At 45.6% G+C, this 26,466-nt stretch overlaps 3 protein-coding genes across 3 annotated transcripts; 1 reads left to right on the top strand and 2 right to left on the bottom strand.

Moving 5' to 3' along the window:
• The first annotated feature begins 8,373 nt into the window (after positions 1-8,373).
• LOC109764877 (uncharacterized) lies at positions 8,374-12,761 on the top strand. Its single transcript, XM_020323662.4, has 3 exons — positions 8,374-8,913; positions 9,311-11,252; positions 12,428-12,761. The coding sequence occupies exons 1-2, from the start codon at positions 8,525-8,527 to the stop codon at positions 11,229-11,231; spliced, it is 2,310 nt and encodes a 769-aa protein (XP_020179251.1). The 5' UTR covers positions 8,374-8,524; the 3' UTR covers positions 11,232-11,252; positions 12,428-12,761.
• A 3,637-nt stretch (positions 12,762-16,398) lies between these two features.
• Positions 16,399-18,760, bottom strand: LOC120974669 (uncharacterized). Its single transcript, XM_040401078.2, has 2 exons — positions 18,353-18,760; positions 16,399-17,496 (listed from the first exon to the last, which is right to left on the bottom strand). The coding sequence occupies exons 1-2, from the start codon at positions 18,597-18,599 to the stop codon at positions 16,574-16,576; spliced, it is 1,170 nt and encodes a 389-aa protein (XP_040257012.1). The 5' UTR covers positions 18,600-18,760; the 3' UTR covers positions 16,399-16,573.
• Positions 18,761-20,357: 1,597 nt separating this feature from the next.
• LOC109764879 (ent-kaurene oxidase 2-like) lies at positions 20,358-25,828 on the bottom strand. Its single transcript, XM_020323664.2, has 8 exons — positions 25,696-25,828; positions 23,645-23,805; positions 22,602-22,763; positions 22,357-22,497; positions 21,735-21,989; positions 21,461-21,619; positions 21,189-21,383; positions 20,358-21,085 (listed from the first exon to the last, which is right to left on the bottom strand). Exons 1-8 carry the CDS (start codon positions 25,826-25,828, stop codon positions 20,762-20,764), a joined length of 1,530 nt encoding a protein of 509 aa, XP_020179253.1. The 3' UTR covers positions 20,358-20,761.
• Positions 25,829-26,466: the final 638 nt, after the last annotated feature.

The following is a 26,466-nucleotide window of genomic DNA, read 5'->3' as shown; positions in this document are numbered from 1 at the left end:
GAACTCAAGAGCATCCCTGTCCCAATCCTCCCTTCCAAACACAGGCCAGGCCAACCGCTCCGAGCTAGCATATGAAACAGTTACCACAACTGTGCAAGTACACAATTGCTAGCTACTAATGCCTATGCGACTCCAAACGCACCCCGCATCAGCTGGAGCTGCATCAGCTCAGTGCAAAATTCAGATAACAGCATGATCCCTGAAAATTCAGATAACGGCATTGTCCCTAAAAATTCAGATAACAGATAGCATCAGCTGGAGCTGCATTATATATTAAATCTGGAAATTCAGTACAGCTTGAGCAAAGACCCATAAGAAAAAGGAAATTACAGCATGGTCCCTGAACATTGCAGAATAAAGTATGCAGTGAATATTGAACTACAGTTTAGATGGCATAGCAGAATAAAAATCTTCACATAATGCCCTCAATGCTGACAACACCACATATGAGTACCAATGACACATTAATCTTCAGAATTCATAGGAGAACCAGGGTGATGCTTGGTTTCTTGATGCTGTTGCTTTGCTCCAGAACTCATAGGAGCACTAATGACACATTAATCTTCAGAATTCCAACAAAGTGCATCATGCTAGAAGGAACAGGAGGATCGACTTGTCTACAAGCCTTGCAAAATGCCTATAGTAGAACAACCAAAAGAGAACCAAAACCATTAGTATGTCAAAGGAGAACAACCAAAAGATGACACCATTACTCTATCAAAAACTGAAATCAGGATTACTATACTAACAATATCAAATCATGTTTTTCTCCAGTTCATGGGATGCAATCAAACATTTCTCATGGGCTGCAATCAAACATTTCCATGCCAGGTTCGTGTATGAAGGAGTACCACCATACTAACAAAATATCTTAGCTAAAAACCAAAACGTTTTAAAGATTACTAGCACTGTAGACTCTCACACTAGAAACTGCAGCTTGCTTGTGATTTGTGGCAGAAGAGGCCAAGGTACTAGTGGGCGAGCTGTTTGGTGTGTGAAATTCTTTAGACTTACATGACATCATTACTCTATCAGGATGATCATCGAATACATTTGTATTTCAACCTCACAAAACAGAAATCTAGATATGAGTAAATGAACATATGTACTTCAAGACTAGGTTTACCTAATATTGCAATCAATGACCATAAGCATCAGCACGTGTTCCATAAATAACATCGCTTATTATTGTGTCGACATGAGTAGTTCCTGGAATGACAGAAATAAAATGTTGAAGTTTCTCATAAAAACACCAAAGCATGTTAAATAGCACTAAGAAGAGAGAGTTTATTACGGCGAGGCCTCATACAATCTTGGACAGATTAATGCCACGAGATCACCAGGTTAGAACTTGTACTAGCTAGTACTACTGCAGCATGAGCAAGACATCTTCAGTTCAGGATAACAAGATAATGAGATGTAGCAGATGGAAAATTGCGCATTGTTGTTGCTGTGTTGCGACAAAAGCCTTGATGTATGGATGGATGATACATGTTGGTCAAGAACAATACAAAAGACATGATCAAATAACATTCTTTCCTGTTCCATAAATGGTATTGAAACAGGTTCCTAATGTAGTTTCAAATCGTCTCCCCATGATAAAATTTTCACTGCATACTGGCATCTTTTCTTTTTGAAGAATCTTGAACGGTAGAAGCATCTTTAACTCAGTTTCAGTTTAATATGAATGTCTGCTTAATTGCTAGGAAAAGGTAACACTGTAGTACATTTCTGAGCAATACAAATGGTTGAAGTTGAATGCTTTGCAATCTTAGTGCATTGTTTAGAAATTTGAATGGACAACAGATCAGGAAGTCAGCCATTAGCCCATTACCAATCCTAGAGCCGCCACATCCTAAAGGAAGATCATATATACATGGAAGAAGATCTTGGAGGAGGGGAAAGGAGAAGCGAGGATGCAGGCCTTGCGGAAGTGGACGGCGACGAAACAACAACTTCAACGGAAGGGAAGCGACGGAGGAACAACCTCTTCAACGTGCGAGGGAGGCGCTGGTGGAGACGTGAGCGACGGAGGAACATGCATCATCACCGTCTTGGAGGAGACGTGAGGGAGGCATGAGGCAATTCTGATGTGGAGATGGTGGCGGCGCCACTAGCGACCCCATCATCAGGAATGGCAAGCAGGTCGGCGGCGGAGGCAGGGCGTCAGGTCGTCGTAGGCGTCGGCAGGTTGGAGGAAGGGCGAGTAGGGTTGTTCAATTTTGAAGAGGTTATATATTTCAAACTATTATAAACAACTCTTTGGGCCTCCAGTGGACAATGGGGTGTCCCTGCATGAGCTTGTAGTTGGGGATGTTCCTCAGCTTCGGTCAGATGAAAATGAGATTCTATCTGCACCTTCCACGGAGAAAGAGGTTTTCGATGCGATATCACAAATAAAGCCAAATAAAGCACCGGAACCAGATGGGTTCCCAGCGGAATTCTATAAAAAATGTTGACATATTATAAAGGATGATCTTATGCCTATGTTTCATGACTTTTTTTATGGTCACCTGCAACTCTTTCATCTTAACTTTGGCACGATAAACGTTGCTACCAAAGAAAGAAGAAGCAGTTCGAATCGAGCAGTTTAGGCCAATTTGTCTTTTGAATGTGAGTTTCAAAATATTCACAAAAGTCGGAACCAATAGACTGACACGGATCGCCCATTTGGTGGTGCAACCGAGTCAGACTGCTTTCATGCCTAGGAGACATATCCTAGAAGGGGTTGTTGTCTTACATGAAAGGCTACATAAAATCCATTCAAAGAAACTCGATGGGGTGATCTTCAAAGTGGTTTTTGAGAAGGCATGTGATAAGGTCAAGTGGTCGTTCCTTCAGCAGACCATGCGCATGAAGGGGTTTAATGAAACATGGAGGAATCAGGTGGATTCCTTGGTCAAAAAGATAGTGTGGGGTAAAGGTGAATGATGACATCAGGCATTATTTTCAGACTCATAAGGGTTTAAGGCAAGGAGATCGGATGTCTCCTGTATTACTCAACATAGTGGCTGATATGTTGGCCGTGCTTATTGGTCGTGCAAAGGAGAACAGTCAAGTGGGTGAACTCGTCCCTCATCTGGTCGATGGGGAGTCTCCATCTTACAATATGTCGACGACACTATCATCTTCATGGAGCATGATCTTGCAAAGGCTACAAATATGAAGCTAGTGTTGTGTCTCTTTGAACAATTGTCGGGACTTAAGATTAACTTTTGTAAGAGCGAATTGTTTTGCTTTGGTAGGGCCAAAGAGGAACAAGATGCATATCGACAATTGTTCGGATGTGATTTGGGATCCGCTATCTAGGCATTTCGATTCATCATTGTAAACTAACTAATAAAGAATGGAAATGCATCGAAGATCGATTTGAAAAAAAATAAGTTGCTGGAAGGATAAGCTTATGTCCTATGGAGGTCGGTTGGTGCTAATCAATTCAGTACTAACCAGTATGCCGATGTTCCTGTTATCTTTCTTTGAAGTACCAAAAGGGGTACGGAAGAGATTGGATTTCTATCGATCTCGATTTTTCTGGCAATCATATGACGTTAAGGCGAAGTATCGATTGGCAAGATGGAATATCATCTGCCGACCCAAGGATCAGGGGGTCTTGGAATTGAGAACCTAAAGATTAAAAATAAATGTCTACTGAGTAAATGGCTATATAGGTCATCAGTAGAGATTGATTGTATGTGGGCATAGATTTTACATAACAAATATTTACATTCAAAATCTCTGGCTCAAGTTACCGTAAGACCTAATGATTCGCCATTTTTGGAAGGGACTCATGAGGACAAAAGATTCATTCTTCCATAGGGCCAAATTCATTGTTGGTAATGGGACGACAACAAGATTTTGGGAGGATACGTGGTTAGAAAAGACGCCTCTAGCCTTACAGTACCCCACCCTGTATAATATTGTACAACGTAAGGAGGATTATGTGGCTACAGTATTACATGCGGTGCCCTTAAATATCAGGAGGTCTTTAGTAGGGGAGCGTTGGAGTTCTTGGCTACACTTAGTGCGGAGGTTGATGGATGTTCAACTCTCCAAGCAGCCTAACTCCTTAAACTGGAAGTTAACTGGCAGCGGAGTGTTTACGGTCAAATCTATGTATAAGTATCTAATTAATTATGGTCCAATCCCGAGATCGGTACATATTTGTAAAGTTAAGGTTCCCTTGCGTATCAAATTTTTTATGTGGTTTGTTCACAAGCAAGTGATCCTTACCAAAGATAATCTGCTAAAGCAACATTGGGTAGGTAGTGCACGATGTTGTTTTTGGGATCAAGACGAAATAATACAACACCTCTTCATAGATTGCCCTCTCGTGAAATTACTTTGGCGAACCATTCATATAGCCTTTAACATTACTCCTCCAGCTAGTATTGATGTGTTATTTGGGACGTGGCTAATTGGAGTAGAACATATTACCGTGGCTCGTATTTGGATTGGAATATGCTTGTTACTTTGAGCTATATGGAACTGCAGGAACGATATGATCTTTAACAGACAAAACATCTTAAATTTCTTGCAGGTTATCTTTGGAGCTATGGCATGGATCCGTACGTGGTCGTTAATCACTCATACGGACTCGAGGGAGCCTTTGGTTACTGGGTGCAACCAGTGAGAGATGGTAGCACAGGGTATCTTCAACCGGTTTGGATGACGGTCTCATAATAGGATAGGTGCTTAGCGATCTGGTCCTATTATCCTGCCGGTTGTGGCTTTGATGTTATTTTGTTTTCCTTTTTTTTCTCCGTTTGCAAGCTGTACTGGATCTCAGACTTTATTTTTTGTTGGCACTTTTTGAAAATATGGTCTCATGCATCTTTCGGATGCAGAGGCTACGGGTAAGCCTCCTTTTTCCAAAAAAAGGTGTGAGGTAACGCAATGACGCGGTTATGCGCCCACTGGACAAAGCGGCGCGTCCGAGCTTGAGCTCACTACTGATAACGCGGTTAGCCCAGCGGCAGGTTCGCGAGCTATTTTGCAGGAAGACGCAGCGGCCTAACCGGATAACCTGTCCACCTTGCAACCTGAGCCGCGACATTCGGTGGCACACCCTCCTCCATCCTCTCCACCACCCGGAAAGCCAAGCAGCAGTCGCATTCCCCTCATGGCATGATGGGTCCCCTCTTATCCTTTAGAAGCAGAGCGGCGACGGACCGGACAGTGTGATCGGTGAGCAAGCAGCCTTGGAGGCTCAGGTGTGTGAGGCTGCCAGGGAGCGCAGGAGGCTCGTGAAGAGGCTGTTGTAATAGGCCATTGATGGGTGCAAGAAAAGATGAAGATACTTGAGGTTCTTCTTGCAGCTGTGGATGAGCGTCGTGACGGGAGCGATGTCATCAGGCACTTTGTTGGAGAGCTTTTTGCAGATTTCGATCCTCATCGCCTTGACTTTGTCGTACTCTATCGATAAAGATATATAAGAGGGCGAGGGAGTATGTTATGCCACGGCCCAACCCAGGAAGGAGGCCCAAGGCCCGTCGTCGCTCACGCCTGCTGGACCTGGCCTGGAGGGCAGGAAGGACCGAGTGTGGTGACACGACATCGGGAGATAAACAGAAGCAGGTGGAGATGGAAAGGGTCGTCGATTGGCAGAAGCAATTCCCCACTTTCCTTCTTCCTCTTAGAATTGTAACGAAACCCTAGCTACCTCCTCTGGAATTCGAGATTGTAAGCAGAGATCGTAAGCAGAGGCATAACAGAGTACTTGGCGACGGCGAAGAAGAGGACGAGCCACGAGGAGGGAGGCCGCCCTTATACTGCAGTGACTCAAGGCAGGTGGTCTACAGCTCGTCGTCGGTGGCATGGTGGCAGCAGATCATGACGAAGCTTCGCAAGTAGGGGCTGGCCACTATGATCTCGGCTATGCTTGGGCACTGCTCCAGCGTCAGGCTGGCGAGGTGCGGGTAGCTCGAGATCAGCTTCTGCTCCATGATCCTCGCGAGGCAGAGCGTCTTCATCGACTTCTCCGGCAGGTCGAGCATCCATCTCGTCAGCCGCAGGCAGCGGAGCGTGGGGCATTTCCGAAAACCACCACAATTGCGTCATGCAGTGCCAAAAAACCACCGTTTTCATAAAAGCTTGCCGAAAACATCGATTTTGAGTAATTGTTAGCTGAAAGCACTAAACAAGTTTGATGTGAAATATGACAGGCTGGGCCCGCTATCAAAGGCTGACGTGGCACCAATATCTACACCGTCTGTTGGAACGTTAAGTTAACAAAAGGGCCCATTCGTCAGTAGACTGCACATACACTTCAGCCGTGTATTTTATGGAGCATGTTGGGTGCAGCATGTTCATCGCCGCCCACGCTCGCTCCAGCGCACTCGACGACCGGAGCTGCTCCCGCCGGTGAACTCACCACCGGAGTGCCGCCCCACCGCTGACCCTCCCTTCTCGCCGAAGCCCTCCTCTGGCCAGGAGATCGCTCCCCTCGTCTTTGATCCGGTGCCCCGTCGACGGCGCAATTCCCGCCTGGTTTGCGATTTTTTTATGAAACGCCTGGTTTGTGATGGGCTCCATCTCCGCTCCTTGGTCCAGGACATCCAGGGTGCGCTTGGCCCAACTATGATGGTCCATTACGTGGACTTGTGGTGCCAGGTTTGACACATCGAGCTCTCTGACTCTCCCGACATCCTTCAATGGCGGTGGACTGAGCCTCTACACGGCTAAATCATGCTATGACATGACGTTCGCCGGATGCATCCCTGATCCGCATTGGCGCTCGATATGGAAGACATTGACTGAGTAGTTCTGCCCTACACGACTATTCTAGTGTTTCCTTTTCGCCATCCTGTTGTGTACGAATTCTGTGTAACACCATTACTCATGTTTTCAGGGCGACGCTAGGCGCCGGCAGGCCGGCCGAATAGTTCGGCCGGTCTAGTGCTAGCCGCTCGACCAGTCTCTAAATACCCGTTGGATCTGAGCCAATCGTTCTTCAACCTCGTGACGTAGATAGACAAAAGCACAGGGAAAAAGGAAAGAAGGCAGCGCCTTCGCTCACGCTTGCCCGCCATCGTCAACGCTGCTCACCAGCGTCCCTGCCGCTTGTTCCCAACATCGCCCGCCCCCGGTTGCAGCGCCCCCCGGTTCACCCAGGCTCTCGCCGGTTCGCCGCATGCAGCTCCCGCCGGCGAAGGTCGCAGCTTTGGTGGACAGCAGCGCCCCATCCAGCTTCTAGCAACGACGTTCGCCATCGACGGTCGCATCCACGATGAAGCCGTCTAGTAGTTCGCCGGGTTGTATCAAGCAAAAAGGCCCGTCCCAGCAAAAGTATTCATTGTTCTAGCAAAATCAAACTTCGCCGTCGTCGGGTTGTAGCAAAAATTGTCACCGGTTCCAGCAAAACAAAATGACGTTGCCAGCAAAAACGAGTCACGATAGTTTGGTTCCAGCAAAATGTTAGTGAGGTTGTAGCTTCCTCGGCGACCGGTTCCAGCAAAAGAAAATATGATGGTGCCAGCAAAACGAGTCGACGGTCATTTGGTTCCAGCAAAATGTCATTGTGGGTGCAGCTTTTTCGGCGACCGGTTCCAACAAAGTGACACGCAGGTTGCAGCATTGGTGTTGGTTCCAGCAAATTGTCAGTGCGGCCGTAGCTTTTTCGACAACCAGTTCCAGCAAAGTGGGACGCCGGTTGCAGCAAATTGTCAGTGCCCTCGACAGACGCTGGTCGTCATTGACGCATGCAGCATGGTTGCGGCCATACCATGGCCACCCGTCGCAGAATCCGTGGCCGCCCCACCGATGGTTTGTAGAGCGGCTGGTTGCCTCGCCGGCACCTGTGGACTCTGTTGAGGCTGCTTGGGAAAAGAGGACGCCAGCCATGGAGAAGAGCTCCTATGGACAGGCGTACGCGCACTTGAGGCACCGGTGCAAAAGCAAAAATTGAGAACAGAGGGAGAAGGGTGAGGCGTATAGGACGACGTCGAGTGGGCTTCCGGCGCATCCGCTAGTCGTCGCTGTCGGCGGCGGTGTCTACGGTATGCGTGTGCGGGAGGATAAAGGACTGGGAAGATAAGGCATGTGTGGAGTGCGATGCTACTGCTGTGTGCTGTATGATTTGGATGGATCCAATGGCCCGCGCGAGACCGGCCGAAGTTTCAGCCGGTCCGCCGGGTGGAAACATTTTCCTTTTTTTTTCTACCTATATATCAATGAAAGATTCGCGGGAAAAAATATATATCTCAATCAAAAATACTACCTCGTTTGAAACGAAAACACAAATGGTAAAATCTCTATAGGACATACACGTGCACGGCCTACCAGAATCAGACACCGACAGGTGGGCACCACGAAACCGTCTCGAACCAGTAGGAGCCGCCGCGGGGTAAAATCAGGCCCACTCCTCCTCCTCCTCCTCCTCCTCTCCCGTCGTCTTCGAATTGGGGATCTCGCGTCCCAACCAAGCCCCGCAGAAAAGCCACACGAACCCAACCCGCTCCAAACCTAGGGTTTCGCCGACCCGCCGTCTCGCAGGCCGCTCGCCGGCGCCGGCGCCTCCACCGCCGCCATGTACAACGGCATCGGGCTCCAGACCGCGCGCGGGTCCGGCACGAATGGGTACGTGCAGACCAACAAGTTCTTCATCCGCCCCCGGACCGACGGGGCCGCCAAGGCGCCGCTCCACAACTACGACCACGACCCCGACCGCCACAAGCTCGGCGGGATGCGGCCGCCCAACAAGGAGATCCTGGAGCACGACCGGAGGCGGCAGGTGGAGCTGCGGCTGGTCGAGCTGAGGGACACCCTCGAGGAGCAGGGCTACACCGAGGGCGAGATCGAGGAGCGCGTCGAGGAGGCGCGCAAGGAGGCCGAGCTGGAGGCCGCCGCCGCTGCCGTGGTCGCGGAGGCGGGTGGTCGCGCGGGCGGCGGGGGGCCAGCAGCGCGTCCGGGCGAAGGGTACGGATCTAAGAATTGCTCATACCCTTTTCTGTTTATACTGTATCTCTGTATCTGTCAGTTATCCTTTTGCTATGTGAAAACTGTCAGTTATCCTTTTGCTATGTGAAACTGTTGGAGAGGAGGCCAGCAAAATACGTCCATGTGCAGTTTATAATCTGATTTCTTCATCTCGTGTTCGAGGATATTTCACATTGAAACATAATTGGTTCTTAAAGTTTGATTTAGTATGAAAATTTATCTACAGCTTTTGTTGTTCCTAGTGAAGTATAAACCCCCGGTTCCTCTGCTCCTGCTTGTGTTAAGCGTTTTGTTATTTTACAGTTCATATGTGCAGTTGTTTGTTCTGTTGGTAGATTGTCAATAGTTTCTGACAAGACATGTGAAATCTTCTCAGGTTCACGGGCACACAGAGCCACCATGTCGCAGCACGGAAGGAGAAGCAGCTTGAGACGCTGAGGGCTGCTCTTGGGCTAGAAGCTGAGGTTGGAGAGAAGAACGCTGAAGTAGACAGTGATCCGGAGTCTGGGGAGCTTGTACCTGGGAAGGAGTCTGAAGAGATGGATGTTGATGTTCAGAACGATAGGAAGGCTTCAAAGGATGGTAAGAAGCATGCAAAGAAGGGAAAGAAGGAAAAAGGGAGTGATAGGAAGAGTCAGAGCAGAAGTTTGAGGAAGAGTAAGCACGGGTATGATTCAGAAGATGATTCTGAGTCTGACCATGATGAGATAAAGGGAAAGAAATACATAAAGAAATCCTTCTTAGATAGAGATGTTGATTCTAAGATTGTTCATAAGAAGGCAAAACAGGGAAAAGGCACACGCCATGATTCTGAGGCTGATTCAGACAGTGATCATGGCAAGAAGGCAAAACACACGAAAAGCAATCGTGATGAGGGAAAGAAGGGGCCTGTGAAGAGCTCTCGTCATGACTCTAAAGATGAGAAGCCCAGAAGAAGCAAGTACAAGGATGATTCGTACAGTGACTCGGAGAGTGATGTCTCGTACAGTGATTCAGAGAGCGACTATGATCGAAAAAAGAAAAAATCCTCCCACCACGGTTCTAAAGATGATAAACAGGCACCAAAAAGCAAAGAGAAGGAAGCCAGTTTGGTTAAGAATGTTGATAAGCGCAAGAGACATGATTCTGATTCGGATGGTTCTGCTCATGATAGGAAAATACACCTTGATGCAGCTGTTGCTAGGAAGGATCATTCCCGTGATAAACCGACGATTGACCCAAGCAGTGATGAATATAAAAACAAAAGGCCTGTGAAGACTTCTCGCCATGACTCTGAAGATGAGAAGCCACACGGCAAGGTCCCTCGGAAGGAAAAGTATGCCGAATCAGAGACTGACTCAGAGAGGTATACCAGTGAAAAGAAGAAGCCTGCAAAATCCTCTGTCCATGTTTCTAAAGTTGATAAGGAAGCACCAAAACATAGAGAGAAGGAAGGGAAGACTAGTAGTAAAAATGTTGATAAGCGCACGAGGCATGATTCTGATTCTGATTCTGATTCGGATGGATGGCAAAGACACCCTGACACAAAGGTAAAAAAGATTGTGGAAGAGAAAAAAAGGGTGATTAGCTCAAGTGAGAGTTCATTTTACAGCAGCAGCAGCAGTGAATCAGATGCGAGCGATGAAAGCCGTGAGAACAGGAAATCTGACAGAGGATTGAAGAATGGTAATGGTCAGAACCATGCTAAAAGGGCTTCTTACAAGAATGAGTTAGAGGAAAGGAAAAAGGGTCAAGATGGGAGAAGGAAGGAAGAGAGAATGGAGCAGGAGAAACAAAAACAGAGGGAGGAAGAGAGGAAAGAGTTGGAGAAGCAAAAGCGTCTGGAGGAAGAGAGGAAAGAGTTGGAGAGGCAAAAACGTCTGGAGGGAGAGAGGAAGGAGCTGGAGAAGCAAAAGCAGAGGGCGAAGGAGGAAGAGACACTGAAAGAGAAGGAACATGAGCGGAGGAAAGGCGGGCATGGTGTGGAAAGGGACAGCAAAAGAAAGGTTGGAGAAGATAGGTACGACCCAAATTCAAACAGACTCAGCGATGATGAAAATAGGGACCGAAAGACGCGTGAAGATTATGGTCGACAGAAAACTACAGATTCAGATAGGTATGACCCAAATTCAAACAGACATAGTGATGATGAAAACAGGGACCGGAAGAGGCATGAAGAGTACGGTCGACACAGAGCTAGATTTTCAGATAGCCATGATTCAAAGAGGTCTAGATATGATGACTCTTATAACCACTCGAGGAGGGATTATGAAGAGCGCTATTCTAGAGATGAGCACAGAGACAGGAGGCATCGTTGAATGCAGAAGTTATCTTAAAATGTAAGTCTCAGTTTTTACCATTGCTTGTTAGTTTGCATCACTGTGAAGGAGTAAACACACATTTTTACGTTTGTGTTAATGCTAGTCTTTTAGGTGGTTTGACCTTTAGTCCTAATATATATTCCCTCTGCCCCAAAATAAGTGTCTCAACTTTAGTACAATTTTGTACTAACCTTAGTACAAAGTTGAGACACTTATTTTGGGACGGAGGGAGTATTATATAATCTCTCGCAGTGCGTTTGGTTGGGGGAGTAGGACGTGGGGAATGGGAGTGACAGGGTGTGAGATTCAACGTCCCATGATTGGTTCAGGTAAATGGGAATTCATCAGGGAAGGGGAATGGGAATTTGAGGGTGAAACTCCCACAGATCTCATCCCTGGTAGGGGCAGGTAATTGAGACGAGGGAGAGGGAATTGTGTGGCCTTTTTTCTTTTGAAAATGCCCCTCTGTTCGTTCCCAACAGAAGGCAATGGAAAACCAGCGAAAATCATTGCTAATACGCGGGAAAATCCATTGGTTATAGATAGTACGCATGGAAGTCCTAGTAATCTTACCATCTAATTGGTGACAGCAGGTGCGATTGATGTAGATCTATTCCCCTTCTTTTCTTTGTTTGTTCATTTTCTTTTGCAGATTGATAGCCAGTTAGCCACCAAAAGGGTGCATGTGTGTAGCAATGCTTCCTTGTCTCTCCGTGTGCTTGTTAACAAACCAATGTGTGATTATGAATCACATTGTTGTAGATAAAGTGAAAGAGAGCAAGAGTTTGAAACTAGATTGTGAGTGCAAAACTAAGTCTGAGAATCGTATGGTGTGTTAGTTTGTGCTGCATGTGCTTAAACACGATCAGAGCTGCGGGCCGTGTTTAATTAGACTAAAATATGTTTAACTGAGATTCTTTTTTCATGTCTTAATTCACATTCTCCTATTAAATTATCACTAGAAATCCCTTTCAATCACCAAACAGGGGAATGGGACTAACGTCTATTTCCCACGTCTAAACCCCGCGGCCAACTCCCACTACTAACTCCAATTCCCCTTCCTTAAGACTACCAAACATGTTGTCAAATTATTTCACTTGGATGATGAGCCTTATAGCAGTTCTTTTTTTTTTTCTGCAATCTTTTGTGTTTATTGTTCTTCATTCTAATGATGCTCTGGTGCCCCTTTGCAGGCATCTCATTTCTATGAAGCGAAGTGCAGCGCTGGTACATCTTGTTGAGCAAGGACAGTAACATTGGCGCCATTGAAGAAGGCTCGGTCGCCTAGCGCAAGATTTTGGCCATATGTGTACTGCTAGTCGTCATCCAGCAACGCTGTTTTGCTGCTGCGGGGAAGTTTTGTTTGCTCATGTTTGTATGGACTTTCTCCTCTCTGTTTTGTCAGTCTTGAGTATGTAATGTGGAGGTTATATTGTTACACCGGTGGCATCATGTTGCCCAGCAACAATGTGGGAGATGTATCTAACCTATGCTTTTTTGTTGTTGGAGATGATGAACCTTGCTAAAGCTTTGTCCACGGCCTTAGCTTGCCTTGATGCTCGCTTTACAATTGCTTGATGTGACAAGGCTTGAATGCATCAGTTTGGCATCTGTTACCCACTGTGACTATTTCTGGTGGGAAGATGATGCTGGGTTCCTTTCTCGCTTCTTTTAATATGCAGAAAATGCCCTTCCTTGTGGTGCAGATTTTTTTGGTGAATACGCATTGTCGCGTATCATTTCATTGATTGGGGGGGGGGGGGGGGGGGGGGACCCGGAGAGTGCAACATGAGCAGAGGGGAGGGTGCTCAGCCTCGCTACAATAGATCTTAGGTCACGTGCCCACAAGCGGGCCTCGTCTTTGATTGTGCGAGCAAGATCATCATTTGAGGGCCGGGCATTATCGAAGACAGCGGCGTTTCGGTGCTTCCAAATGGACCAGGCAGTGAGCGCGACGAGCGAGTTGATCCCCTTGCGAGATGAAGCTGGGGCAGTGTTGTTGGTCTTGCACCACCAGTCGAAGAAGGCGTCGGTGGAGCACGGCGTAGGGATTGGTAGGCGGCACCATGAGAGGATTTCGTGCCAAGTAATCCGGGAGAAGACGCACCGGGTAAGTAGGTGGTCCAGGGACTCGAGCTCTTGGCCGCAGAGCTTGCAGAGGGGATCGTGAGGCAATCCATGGCGAGCGCGGCGCTCAGCCGTCCAGCAGCGATCCATCGAGGCGAGCCAGAGAAAGAACTTGGCGCTGTCAGGCGCCCACGATCGCCAGATGAGACGCCAGAATGGGCTGGCGGTCGATCCATGGAACAAGGCTTTGTACGCAGAGCTTGCCGTGTAGATCCCATTGTCGGTCCATTTCCAAGAGATTCTGTCCGGTTCGGCCGATGGTTGAATGCTTTGGATCCGTCACCACAAATCGACGTACTCGATCGCAGCAGCGGCGCCCATGGCACCATGGATGTCCTCAATCCAGAGCGAGTTTTGTAGGGCCTCAGAGATGAGGCGTTGGCGCCGCCGCCGGCGCGGCACGAGTGCTACGAGAGCGGGGGCAATCTCGGCGGCCGAAGACCCATTGATCCAATGGTCGATCTAGAAGCGGCAAGTCCGTCCATCCCCGATGGTCCAGGTGGTGGACGCGCGAAAGAAGTGGCTTGTTTCCTCATCACGCGGGAGCGGAAGGTGGCTGCATGGGCGGTCCGGATCAGTGGCTTGCAACCATAACCAGCGGGCGCGTAGGGCGATGCCCGTATGGTGGAGGTCGTGCACCGCGAGGCCGCCATGCTCGAGCGGGCGGGAAAGTTTGGGCCAGCTCACGAAGCAACAGCCGTGCCTGGCGTCTTTGCGCCCATGAAAGAGGAAGTCCCGCACCAGCGTGGTGATCTTCTTGAGAATTGTGGGGTTCAGAGCCATGGCGAGCAGGAGTGGTGCTGATTTTGGCTTGTTGCTGTAGTATTTTCTTCTACAGCGAAGAAATAGCCGATGTTATGGGCAATGGAATCATTACAAGCTCTTTTGCAAAGAAACAACTTTAAACTCGAGGAAACTATAGTAAACAGAAGAAATTTGGCCTCACGGAAGACAACACAATGATTCGGTCCGTACCAGCAGCTGCAGCAAATTGGTACGACTAGCAAACTGGAATGGGGGCAGCCGCAACAGTGATTCAGTTTCAACAATGTTGGGAGCAAGGCGGAAACCCAATTCGGCTCCCAGGTCTGCTTCTGCGTGCGAAAAGCGATTTTTAAAAGTCAAAAAATCCCAACAAAATTTTGATGCGTTTTGGCTTCGGGTGCATTTGCCCCCACATGAACAGTAAAATACAAAAAAATAGTATTTTTTTTAAAAAAATCAGTTTTTTCAGTTGATGTTCGTATTAGTGTCGCAAGCATGCTTGACAATCTTCATGCAAACCGGAGCAGCAGTGTTTCTTCCATGTTGGTGTCGCAAGCATGCTTGACAATTTTCATGCAAACTTGAGCAGCAGTGTTTGGTCGGTGAAATTATTTTGGGGGTAGCAATTGGTGTCTAATTTGTCTTTTTTTGTGCAGGAAAAAATGCTTAACATCTTTACCTAAGAATTTGTAGATATCATTTGGATGTGACTATGAACAACATTAAATTTTTGTTAAGATTGTTTTGACATTTCAAAAATCATTTTCTCACGCAGGAGCACGTGCAGAGCTGAATTGGGTTTCCGGTAAGGCTATAGCGCTTTAGCTTGAAGTGCATCCATCTGCTATGTCTTGCTGTTGCCCCATTCCAGCTCCATGCATTTCTTCATCCATTCGTTGACGATTTCAGAGGAGCGTTCATCGTTTAGCCGATTTGTTTGTGCAAGTGTCGTCTCTTAAGCCATTCTTTGCTATGTGAACCAAATGGATTTGCTGCGACTGCGAGGGTTATCCAAAATAAGTACCCCAGGCGAGGTAAATGCTGATGGCCGGAGGGAGTATATGTAGGGTGCTTCAAATCTTGCGCAGTCCTCCCATGCATATATATACCGCTTGTTCAGGTTGTGCAGTTCATCATTTTCTTTTTCAGGAACAAGCGACTTTTGCCTGTTATTTTCATTGGTTAATTACATACTACTCCCTTCGTTCCTAAACATTAGTTTTTTTAGAGGTCTTAATATGAACTATATATGGATGTATATAGATGTATTTTAATGTTTAGATTCATTTTTTTTGCTCCGTATGTAGTCCATATTAGAATCTCTAAAATGGCTATATTTAGGAATGGAGGGAGTATTATACAGGGAGGTGTTACGAGTTCTGACCTTGACCTGCCATCAGCCTAGCTTTGCTCCCAATCTCCTTCTCGAAGTAGGCTTTCGTCCCGTTTTATATATAAAGCAACGAATCAAAGTACACGGCTGAACAATACAACATGGTGAAGAGACCCTCTTATAAAGCAGATTAAAAGATAAACATGAAGCCTAGAACAAGCCTAACACGTCGCCGAGTTCTGACCGGCCCATGAGCCGCCAGTTAGCTGCCGCGCCACAAAATTGAAAGTGTCCAAAAGTAGTTGAAAAACTTTTGTAAAATTAGCACTGCGATGATAACCATTATGGGAAAGGTTTAAACTTCTTTGTCAAACAGGTTAAAAATACAAAATTAACCCATTTTTGGTCAAAATTTGACTAAACAATGGAAGTGTCCAGAAAACTTTGAGACAAATTTGCAAAATCAACACTACCATGATGATCAGTTTATGGAAGTTTCAAAACATTTTGTCAAACAGATTAAAAAATAGAAGAAAAATAAATATTCAACCCCTTTTTGGTAAAAAAAATGAAAGTGTCTAGATTTTTGAAATAAATATTACCATAATGATAATTATGGATAGTTTCAAACTTTTTTGCCAAACATATTAAAAAATACACACTTTCAAAAAATTTGATAACATTCTGTAAAATCAACACTAACATGGTGATAAGTATGGAAAAGTTAAAACTTTTATATGTCAAATTTTTTTAGAAATACAAGCAAAATACTGGGTGACGCCAGCTGACTAAGTAGTCAACTGGCCAAAACCACTTCAACCCACCAAAAACAGTCTAAGGAGAGGGCGGGGTTGAAACTTGATCGGTTTTGACAGTTCATGATTCTAACTTGAGGATTTCAACATTCAGCGTTGCCTCTTAGACATTTGTGATAGTCCATGGCTGGATATGTTCTTCTCTCAAAATAATATCTATCACCAACAATACAAGACAACACACAAAGATAATTCCACATACACAACAACAACATCCCAACATTTTCAAAGTGCACAACAAGAAATCTAGCCATAAAGAGAGCAAGTTTACACATATAGCTAGGACACAAAACTGTTGGTTAATAATCATTCCAATCATACTCATAGTCGTCGTCGTCGTCGTCGTCATCACTTCTAAGCTCCTTCCTCCAGTTGTAGCGATTGTCTTCTTCTAGTGCACTGTCAGGGATGTCCAAAGTTGACCAAGTCACCTTCACCTCTATAGTGACCATGTCAGGAATCTCGAAACTCACGGTCGAATCTCCATGCTTCTGAACATCAAAGAGATGAAAACGATAAACACAATCCGAGCCCCCGCCGCGGCCAACCTTCAATAATACAACCAATTTGGTGAGGCTCATCACAGCGAACACAAACTTGCCTAGGTCACATGGTGTCTCTCCCACAATGCCATCGAAGAGACGGGCCTGCTGTTGTAACGCACTGCCAGAAGCCGTCAGACACAAGCTCAAGCCACTGCCGCATGCTTCTGATATCCGAACCTGTATTGTGGCCTCTGCTGCTTCATACATATGTGCTAGATTTATGTCCACCGCCCCGCCCTCACCACAGAGCCGTCGCGTGAAGGCCATGTTGATCGGCGGGTCCATGTCGCTGAAGCTGACGGCCCCGTCAATGAGCTGTAGGTCATCTTCTTCTTTTTCTCCAATCTTGATCCTCATGTCGAACTCAACCAGCACAGAAGATGTCATTTCAATGCCTCTCTTGGGGCTAGACATTTGTATCAACCAATCATCATCCTGAACTATTTCCAATGGATCATCTCTACCGCGGTTGAACAGGTAATTACGCCTTGGGTTCAGGATGTCCCGGGCAGCCAGGAATCCATACACCTGAACTGGGCCATCGAAGGAATCAACAGAAATATATGCTAGCTTCAGCCAATATATCTGCATCATATTACAATATCCATGCATTTGGCAGTCCCACGAGTACGGCTGACAATTGGGTTTCTTTGACATCATCATTGGTTCCACAGAAGCTGAGAGCAGCAATAGAAACGTTGTACATGCATTAATTTGATGACAACAAATGAAATTACTAAAGCATATATTTGTGCGACAAAAGCAGGTGCTTAATTTATACCTAGTGTTTCCTAACGCTAGAAAAAAAAATAAGTATGATAATCTTCAGCGCTCAAATAATGCCATCTTAATCTTAATTAAAATTGGGGTAAAAAAGCCACCCAACAAGAACAAGAAACTCATAAGACACTGTCTCTTGATAAATTGGAGACAATGAATGTTAATCCTTTGCCACATGTTTTCTGTGATGAAAATAAGACAAGTTAACCATTTATATTCTATATATATGTGTAGTTGCAAACGCTGTCCGGAACATAGTTGCCCGGACTTTATTAAGGGTACGTCTGGCTCTCAATTAGGTCAACTGCATGATGGAAGAGAAGAAACGTTTTGTTGTTAACAAACATATTTGGTTGATAACCAAGTAGCTAATCCCCAGCGGACTTTCGCTGCCACACATAGCAATTGCGAACGCGTGGGAAAGTTTTTGGTTTAGGAGGTGTGTCATTTTTACAACATGCATGGCTGTTTTTTAAATTTATTTTTAAGGCAAAACCCAACAGAAACTGCCATCCACCAGATCTAGGGTAGGCGCAAGGCACACACAACCTAAGTTATCATTTGAATTAGGAATTGGCGCATCGTTTTGGTGTACTCCCCAGCTCAATACATAAATCGCAGGTAAAAGTAACACAATTTCAATAATAGAATCCAATAAAAACAGGGAAGTTTATGGCTTCCCCTTAATTTAGCATAGAAAGGTAGCCTTTTAGGATTTTGATATGAATAGAAACAAGATGAGATCAGACTTACTCTCGTCCGTGATGTTCACACGATACATTTTATGCCACCAACATGATTCACGCAGGATGGATCCATCACGATGCTTGCTGTCCACCAGGAGCGGCTTGATTGTCACGCCGCCGTCGGGACGGTGGGAGCCGTCCAAGATTCTCTTCCGCGAAGGTACGCCGGGAAGGGGCGGCACGGGGCCCGTCCGGATCACCGTGCGATCGGCTGTGCGCGTGGAGGAGCTACCGCTCTCCGCCGCCCCTCCCATCCCGTCGCCCGTCGGGATCGCCGTGCCGTTGGTGGTGCGCGTGCTACTCTCCTCGATTTGATCGATTGAGGTTCAGCTTTGGGGTTGGTGGGTTACATGATCCGTTTCCGGGCCAAGCTTCCTGTTTTGTTCTTTTCTTTTACGGTCCTCTGTCAGGAGTCAGGACTCCGAATCTCTGAATCTGATGAACAACTAGGGGACAAGCCTCTGTCAGGAGGATAACGCTTCGGCAAGCACGGGCGGCCAGGATGGAAAGCGACAAGTGAGGATCGGCGGACGAAATCGCTCCTCCCTAACCAGTATTGGATTTCGTTTGGCAGGTTTTTTTTAATATCACTTTAATTAAAAAGAGGAATTTACTCTTTACAAATATGAAGCTATTTTTTTTCGTTGTAGGATCAAACAAAGGCTTTTTACTATGGGCCCTGATAGGCGCCGGTGCGCCAGCCGAAACTTTCGGCCGGTCATATCCCGCACGTACGATCTGGATGGTTGTAGCCGCACGATCTGCGTCGTTGTAACTGCTTGGTTCAGAAAAACATGACAAAGAAAAATCCATGGCGCCTGTCACCCGCGTCCATGCCGTGATCCTTCAAGACGCCAGCCACCTCGCCGGCCGTCCTCGCCCTCGTCGCCGGCGGTCGTCCTCGCAGCACCAACCTCCCTGGTTCCAGCAAGGATGTGTCGCCCCTGTAGCAAATCGTCGCTGCCTTCTAGCACGCCTGCCATCTCTGTAGTTGCAGCACCTAGCCGCCGCCATCGTAGCATGTCGGTCGCCGCACAACCATGCTGCCGGCCGCAGCCCTCAACATCGTCGTTCGCGCAAAAATCGAAACGCCGGTTGAAGCTTTTTCTCACACAATGGAAGCTTTTTTTCCACGCCGGTTTAAGCTTTTTACATAGAATTGAAGCTTTTCCTGAAGCTGACTGAAGCTTTTTTCATCACGGTTTGAAGCTTTTCCTAAGCTGTTTGAAACTTTTTTCCATTGTTGAAGCTTTTTTTCCACGTCCATCGGCGCCCGTCGCCCACCTGTTTACAGCATTGCCGCGCACCGGGTGTATCAACTCCGTATGTCGGTTACAACATTGTAGGGTCGTCGGTTGACGCTTTCATATAAGAGTATGATTGTAGCTTTTTTAGTTCGCGGTGGTTCGATTGAAACTTTTTCAAACTATGGTTGAAACTTTTCATATAAATCGGTTGTAGCTCTTTGGTCACAGAGTTGTCCAGTTGAAGCTTTGTATACTGCCGGTTGAAGCTTTTGAATTAAACGGTGGAAGCTTTTCTCAAGAACGGTTGTAGCATCGTCTCAGCTATCAGACGCCATGGATGGTCGTGACTCGTGAAACATCGACGGTTAACAGCGTCGTGCGCAAAACTCTTGCAACTCCCCTCGTGGCGACTTCTCTGGCCCTCGCCATCTTCTCCGCCCCGTCGTGGCTTGCCCTAACAGCTAAGGGGGCATCATGCTTGTGCGTGGGGTGCGGAGATGGAGGAAAAGAACGGTTGCAACTACCCCCACGCCGTGAGGAAGAAGAAGTGCGAGAGAAGGAAGAAAAAACGATTCGGAGAAGTGCTTGTGGCCTGTGCGACGCACGATCCAGACGGATCGCAAGGCTCGGGTGCGACCGGCCCAATCTTCGGCGGGCGCCCCGGCTCGAAACGTTTTCCTTTTACTATCTGGTTTCTAAGACTTTAACGTTGTGGTTACTTAGCCTCTGTTGGCTTTACTAATTTAAAGCTGGGTGCTTCTTGTGTCTATTTTCTAAAAAAAATGTTATGTCATATATGCATCTCTACCTCTATGTACTAAAAAGTATGTGATTGTCGCTAGCATTGAACACATTGTTCCTTAATAAAAGATTCCATTATCTAAAAAACTATTGACTGTCGCCGTGTTGAACACATTGCTCTGCAATAATTTGATGTTCCCGCAAAAAAAAAGCAATAATTTGATGTTACGAAAACCAACCAAGCAGCTGTGACCGTGATACAGTCTTCTTTTTGGTTCCGACCTCAACCCCAAAAGCTCCAGCGCAATAATCGCGAGGCAAACAGTGTAAAAATCCGAACAAATTGTTGAGGTAAATCATTAAAACATGCACCCATATTATCTCGTTTGGCCAACTCCACTGTCAAACAAGCACACCAGAACGGTCCTTCACTGCCTCCCTCTCCTCGGTGAGAGATACACGTAGAGGGGGTGGAGCTTGTAGCCCATGAGCTGGACGGTGTCCACCTTGTCCTCGTCGCCCTCCTTGAGCGTCCAGGTGAACTCCTGCACGAACCTCGCCATGGCGGCACACGAAATGGCCGTCGCCTGCGCGCTCCCGGCGCAGACCCTCCTCCCGGCGCCGAATGCAATGGTCTTGTACATGTCAGCGACGTCGAACCTGCCGTCGTTCAGGAACCTCTCTGGTCTCCACTCCTCGGGCTCCTCCCACTCTTTCTTGTCCATGTTGCACGCGTACACATTGACGATCACCTGGCAAAGGTCAAAACATACAAGTCATTTTTGTGAGCAGACAGCACTTGCATCAGTGTACGCCTTCCGTTATGATGAGCAGTGTCTTTAAAAAAAAGATTACCTCTGTTCCGGCCTGGACCTTGTAGCCGGCGAGTGTGGTGGTTTCATGGACGAACCTTGGAGGCAGAAGCGAGACAGGAGAATGGCGCCTCAGCGTCTCGTGGAACACGGCATTCAGGTACGGCAGCCGAGGAAGATGGTCCTCCGTGACCATGTCCTCACCGCACACCTCCTGGATCTCCCGGTAGAGACGATCCTGCCGTGAGAAATCTGGTGTTAAAGATGCATCCCCGAAAGCAACAAGCAGTCACTAGAAGGGTAAGCTCAGCTTGCCTGTTTTTCGGGGTTTTTGGCAAGCTCGTACATAGCCCACTCGGTCGTCACCAAAGTAGTATCTGCACCCTCTATGATTGCCTCCCACACTAGCATTGTTACTTGGTCATCTGCCAATGTGTTCTCTGCCAACAAAAAGTCCAGATAGGATGTCTTTGCCTGCATATCACAAATTGATTGCGTTATCATCACTTCATCAGTCTCTTGTACACTAATGTAAAAACGTCTTATATTAGTGTACAGAGGTATTAGTATATAGGTAGATTGCTGCCACCTTGCCGCACGCAATTCTTTCCTTCTGTTGATCGATCAAGGCTCGCATCACCGTGGTTCGCCTAGATTCCGTGGTAGCAACTGCTGTATCAAAGCTCTTGTTTGGAATCCAGCTGAGGTACGGGAAGAAATCCCTCCAATCAATCTCAATGACGCACATCATCATGTCAGCCACAATGATCTGGTAGATTTCATCCTTTGATATGTCCCGCCCAAACTCCTTCACATAAACTGAACTCACATCCTCACCTAAACCCTGAAAGTGCAGCATGCATGAACGCCAACCCATACCATCCTTACTGTTCACATTAAGAAAGTGTGGTGCTATCGTGTAGGCAGACTAATTAAGTAATGGTGTTTGTAGATAGACCAAGGTTTTGGATTCCTAAGGATGATTTTTTCTCATGGGGCACCAAAATACTCGGTTACCACGGTAACCAAAAATACGGAACAACTTTTGGACGAAATGTAAATCAATTTTTGAATTCTAATATTTTCACCTAGATATATATACATGTTGAACCACAGTTTAACCAAAATGACCTCCTAGCCTAGTGGTATAACATTCCCTCAACCTCCCCGCTGGTGGAGAGGTCGCAAGTTCGGTTCTCTGAGAGACTAACCTGGATCAAGGATAAGCGGAACAGCTCCTCCTTGAAAACTTCTCGAAAGTTCCGAGGAGCATGTGGGTCATCGGTCACCAATGTATGAAAGGTGCTTAACATGTTATCCATCATCATGTTTCTCGTCTCCCTAAATTTTCTCTGCAAGCATCCCGCATTGTTAAATCTTAGCTAACTGAACTCGCAAGCGTATTTGAGAGGTGGCATAATAAGTTGTACAATTTTGAAACTGTTTAGACTCATACCTGAGCAGAAGAACCCAACAAACCTGCCATAACAAAGCGTTTCACCATTTTGTGGAAGTCACCATAGTCACATGTAGCAACCATTGTTTTATCACGACTCAACACTGATAATGCTTTAGGTAGCTTTCGAGTAGATATGGATGAGAATTTCGCAACAATTGCCTGCAAAATATGAGTCAATTGTGAGATATTCCTACCATGCTGCTATGAATTTTTTACTTTTGCATTGCTTAGTTTTGGCTATATGTGTTGCAATGATTGTGTCTTTAAAAGGACGAAAATTCATGATCTTGTACATGTTATATCCAAGCTAGGATACCGGTGGATCCGTCGGCGTGAGGAGGACTGAGCGTCCATGGATTCTGGGTCAAATCTATGAGAGATGGTAGCTAGGGTGTATTCAGATTATATGGATGATGGTCCGCTAATATAATTAGTGAAGCAGGAGGCACCATGTAATATTTTTCTTGCAGTTGTCTTAGCCCTGTTTTGGCCTTGGCCTTTTGTATCCCGTGTGAGATGTTAGATGTCAAGGCCTCGCAATAAGAGGCCCATCAATTGATGCATAGGGTGGAGTTTTTTACCCTCCTTTTCTCAAAAAACAATGTTATCAAGAAAACAATATATGCATGTTCTGAGTTTTAGTGTGTGCTGCATTTTATCTAGGTAGTTGTTTGAGAAAGAAGGTCAAGTAACAAAGCGCTTGTATCCTTTTCACGTGACAATACTTGTCAGAATCCTTATTTATCAACAGAATGACAAAATGAGCGAGATCAAAATAACCTTCATATTAGCTGTAAACTTCAAGTACTGAGGTGAAAAAGAACCCATGTAGCAATATTTAATTTTATTGTTGTTTAAGTGCAAGATATGCTAAGATAGTCATGGACTTGGTAATTAATGTTACAAAACTAATGGAGAGATAATTAAAATGCCAAACTGTACCAGTTACCTAGAATTGCAAAAAGGATTTTATGTTTCTACAAAATAAAAATGCATTATTAATTGAATCTAAGAAAGATGAAAATTAGAATTTCAGTTACCTCCTTGGCTACTTCAGTTGAGTTGACCACAGCTACAGATGAAGCCCCAGTCCTTATTGTGTATATTGGCCCATAAATATCAGACCATTTTGCAAATGTTTTATGCGGCTTCTTTTCCGTCAGTTGAAGCAGGTTTCCAATTATAGGTAAACCAGGAACAACTGCATGTCAGTTAAATAGAAAAAAGAGGATTAATTTTTTTTCACTTGATATAGAATTGGTATTATTCTTTTTGAAGACAAGGATTGATATTTGAGATAGATCAGTCTGACAGTTAGTCAACATAGATGATAACATGCCAGCAAAAAAAAAAACATAGATGATAACAGGCTGGATACATGGAGATAACATAACCATGCAACATTTCTTCTTCTTTTCTCACGTATTTTTCATCAGCTACTGTTACACGAGGCTACAATCATGTAATTATAAAGCATACATAAATGGTTTGAAGTATAAATCTTTGAAAAGTAAAAATAACTTTTTTCTAGGAGATGTATTGTAATTACATGAAGTATTCATGAACGATAAGAAGTACTGCTTATGTTGATGAACCCTTTAAATCTTCCCAATATGATTGAGTTCGATCTTAAAATCTTAACATCCTACTGCACATAGTACTACAACTTTGTAATGTTTTTAAACTTCTAAATGTACATGATTCATAGGGTTGAGGATTAGCAGTTATTGTTCACAATACAAAGAATGAAAGATGAAATATAAAGAAGTTATTCTGCGTGTGAGAAGTCAAAATTGATTTTAAGAGCATGAACTAGAAATTTATTAAGAATTCACTAAGATATTATAAATTTTATAAGTTGTCCAGGTGCATTGTTGTTGGGGGTTAGGATTAGTAACTATTGTCATATTTAGAGCATTCGCATTCGTAGTGCCTATTAGACACAAAGGTGGATACATCAACTTTCTCTCTTCAACCCAATTCTAAGATTTTTTTTTGCTATATCCCTTATTGACACCAGTAAGTGTTAAGGACATTAAATTATGGTATGTAACTCGATCATACCACGTGGGTTTATGCAAAAATTGGTTGCTATATATGTCAATGAGATTTTATTGTATGAAACGTCTATATTTGGATCAAATACTATGATAATTGATACTATAAATACATATGATTTATAGTATTTGATTAATGTGTAGCTTAAAAAACATTCTTATATTATGTGACGGAGGGAGTAATTAATAACTATAAATGGGATAAAAGAATGGGAAGGGCTCAGCTTTTTTGCAAGCATGGTTGCATGTTGAGGTGGATCTTTTCTCTACACGGTTTGAGGGTGAAGATGTTTGCATGTATAGAGAAATGCATTAGTGGAGATCATCTATTTAGTTATAGAGTTAGCGGGAAAATTGAACTAATAATTTAAGTAGTAGCATTATGTGCTAAACTTTATGTTGTTGTTAAGCCTTGAAATAAAGGAAGGTATTATGTGTGAGAGGTATAAATTGATGTTGGAAACATTAAGTGGAAATTTAGTGAAATTCTTAATCAATTATCCTCGTTCACCATAAATTAGAGCATGTGATTAGGGCCTGCGCCCGTGCTTGTTTTTCCTAGTCACAAAAAGGTTCCAAGCAATTTCACAGCGAAAAAATAGTGGCTACACCCAAGTTCATTGCACCTACAATAAATAGTAAAATTGAAACAAATAGCAAAAAAAATTCTGTTACTTCGTGGCATTAATTATGAACAAATATTTTAGGTGCTTGCAAGCTTTGGTGGCCAAATAACATCAAATGATCTGCATACGAACGAAATACAAATTATGCTTAAACAGTGCAGATATGCTCAAGCACAAATTTTTTTTTGTAAACTCCTCCGATGTCATCTGGCAACCAAATTTTTCAAGCACCTAAAACATTTGATCATAATCGAGCCACAAAGTTTCAGATTTATTTTATTTGCTATATGTTTCAATCGTGGGTGCAATGTCCTGAGTGTAGAAAAACCACTCTTACACTTTCACAGGGACATAAGCAGCGCATTAACAACAACAGAGCACGAAAAGATTCAGTGAGATTATCGCTACCTGGGGGCGTGTTGGCCCGCTCCTTGTTCCCCATCCGGACTCCGGCGACCGCGGCCGCCGCCGCCAGCCCTCCAACGGCGGCAGCAACAGCTCCGCCGCCACCCGCAGGGAGTGCAGCCAGGAGCGCCTCCATCGGTCCGCTGGGGTTAGCCTTGTCTTGCCGAGTTACTAGCTAGCCGGTGGGGAGCGGAGGAGCTAGAGGCGGTGGTGGTGCACCGTGCGCCGGTTCAGTCTACATATATACTGAGCTAGCAGATACGGCGTGAACGCTTCAGTTTATGGCATGCAGATGCGGCGACGCAGTGTTAGCAGGGTCGATGCGTCGAGAGAGGCATCTAATCCCCGAGCTGAACCCTCGATTCCGTCGTGGCGGACTTGTTCGTCCGCACTCGCGCTGAGCGCGTACGGCAGTGGTTGACGAAATCTGGGCCGGCCGCCATGGTCGATCAAGCCGAGTACCAACCGACGAGCTCTGTGACGCGCGCGGATCACCGTGTTGCATCGCTCCAAAACCAGCACGCGGTTTGTATGTATACTCCAATTAGGCTGCGACGCTGCGTTCGTATACCGGTACATGTACGCAGGGTAACTAACATAGAGGTGGCGACACATGTGTGTGCCGAACTTGCGCACTAATGGACAGCCCTCCCAGTCAGTTTAATCAGTAAGTACTCTATCGCTGTACTAATTGAGGAGACTACGATAGTGCATTCGTATAGGGTTCTCGGGTACCTGAGCGGATTTTCAACTCCTAGGTACCCGTGAACCACC

The sequence above is a fragment of the Aegilops tauschii genome, chromosome 2 (assembly GCF_002575655.3).
Source record: "Aegilops tauschii subsp. strangulata cultivar AL8/78 chromosome 2, Aet v6.0, whole genome shotgun sequence".
NCBI lineage: Eukaryota > Viridiplantae > Streptophyta > Magnoliopsida > Poales > Poaceae > Aegilops > Aegilops tauschii.
Note: the sequence above shows the minus strand (reverse complement) of the source record. Positions and strands in the feature narration are given on the sequence as shown.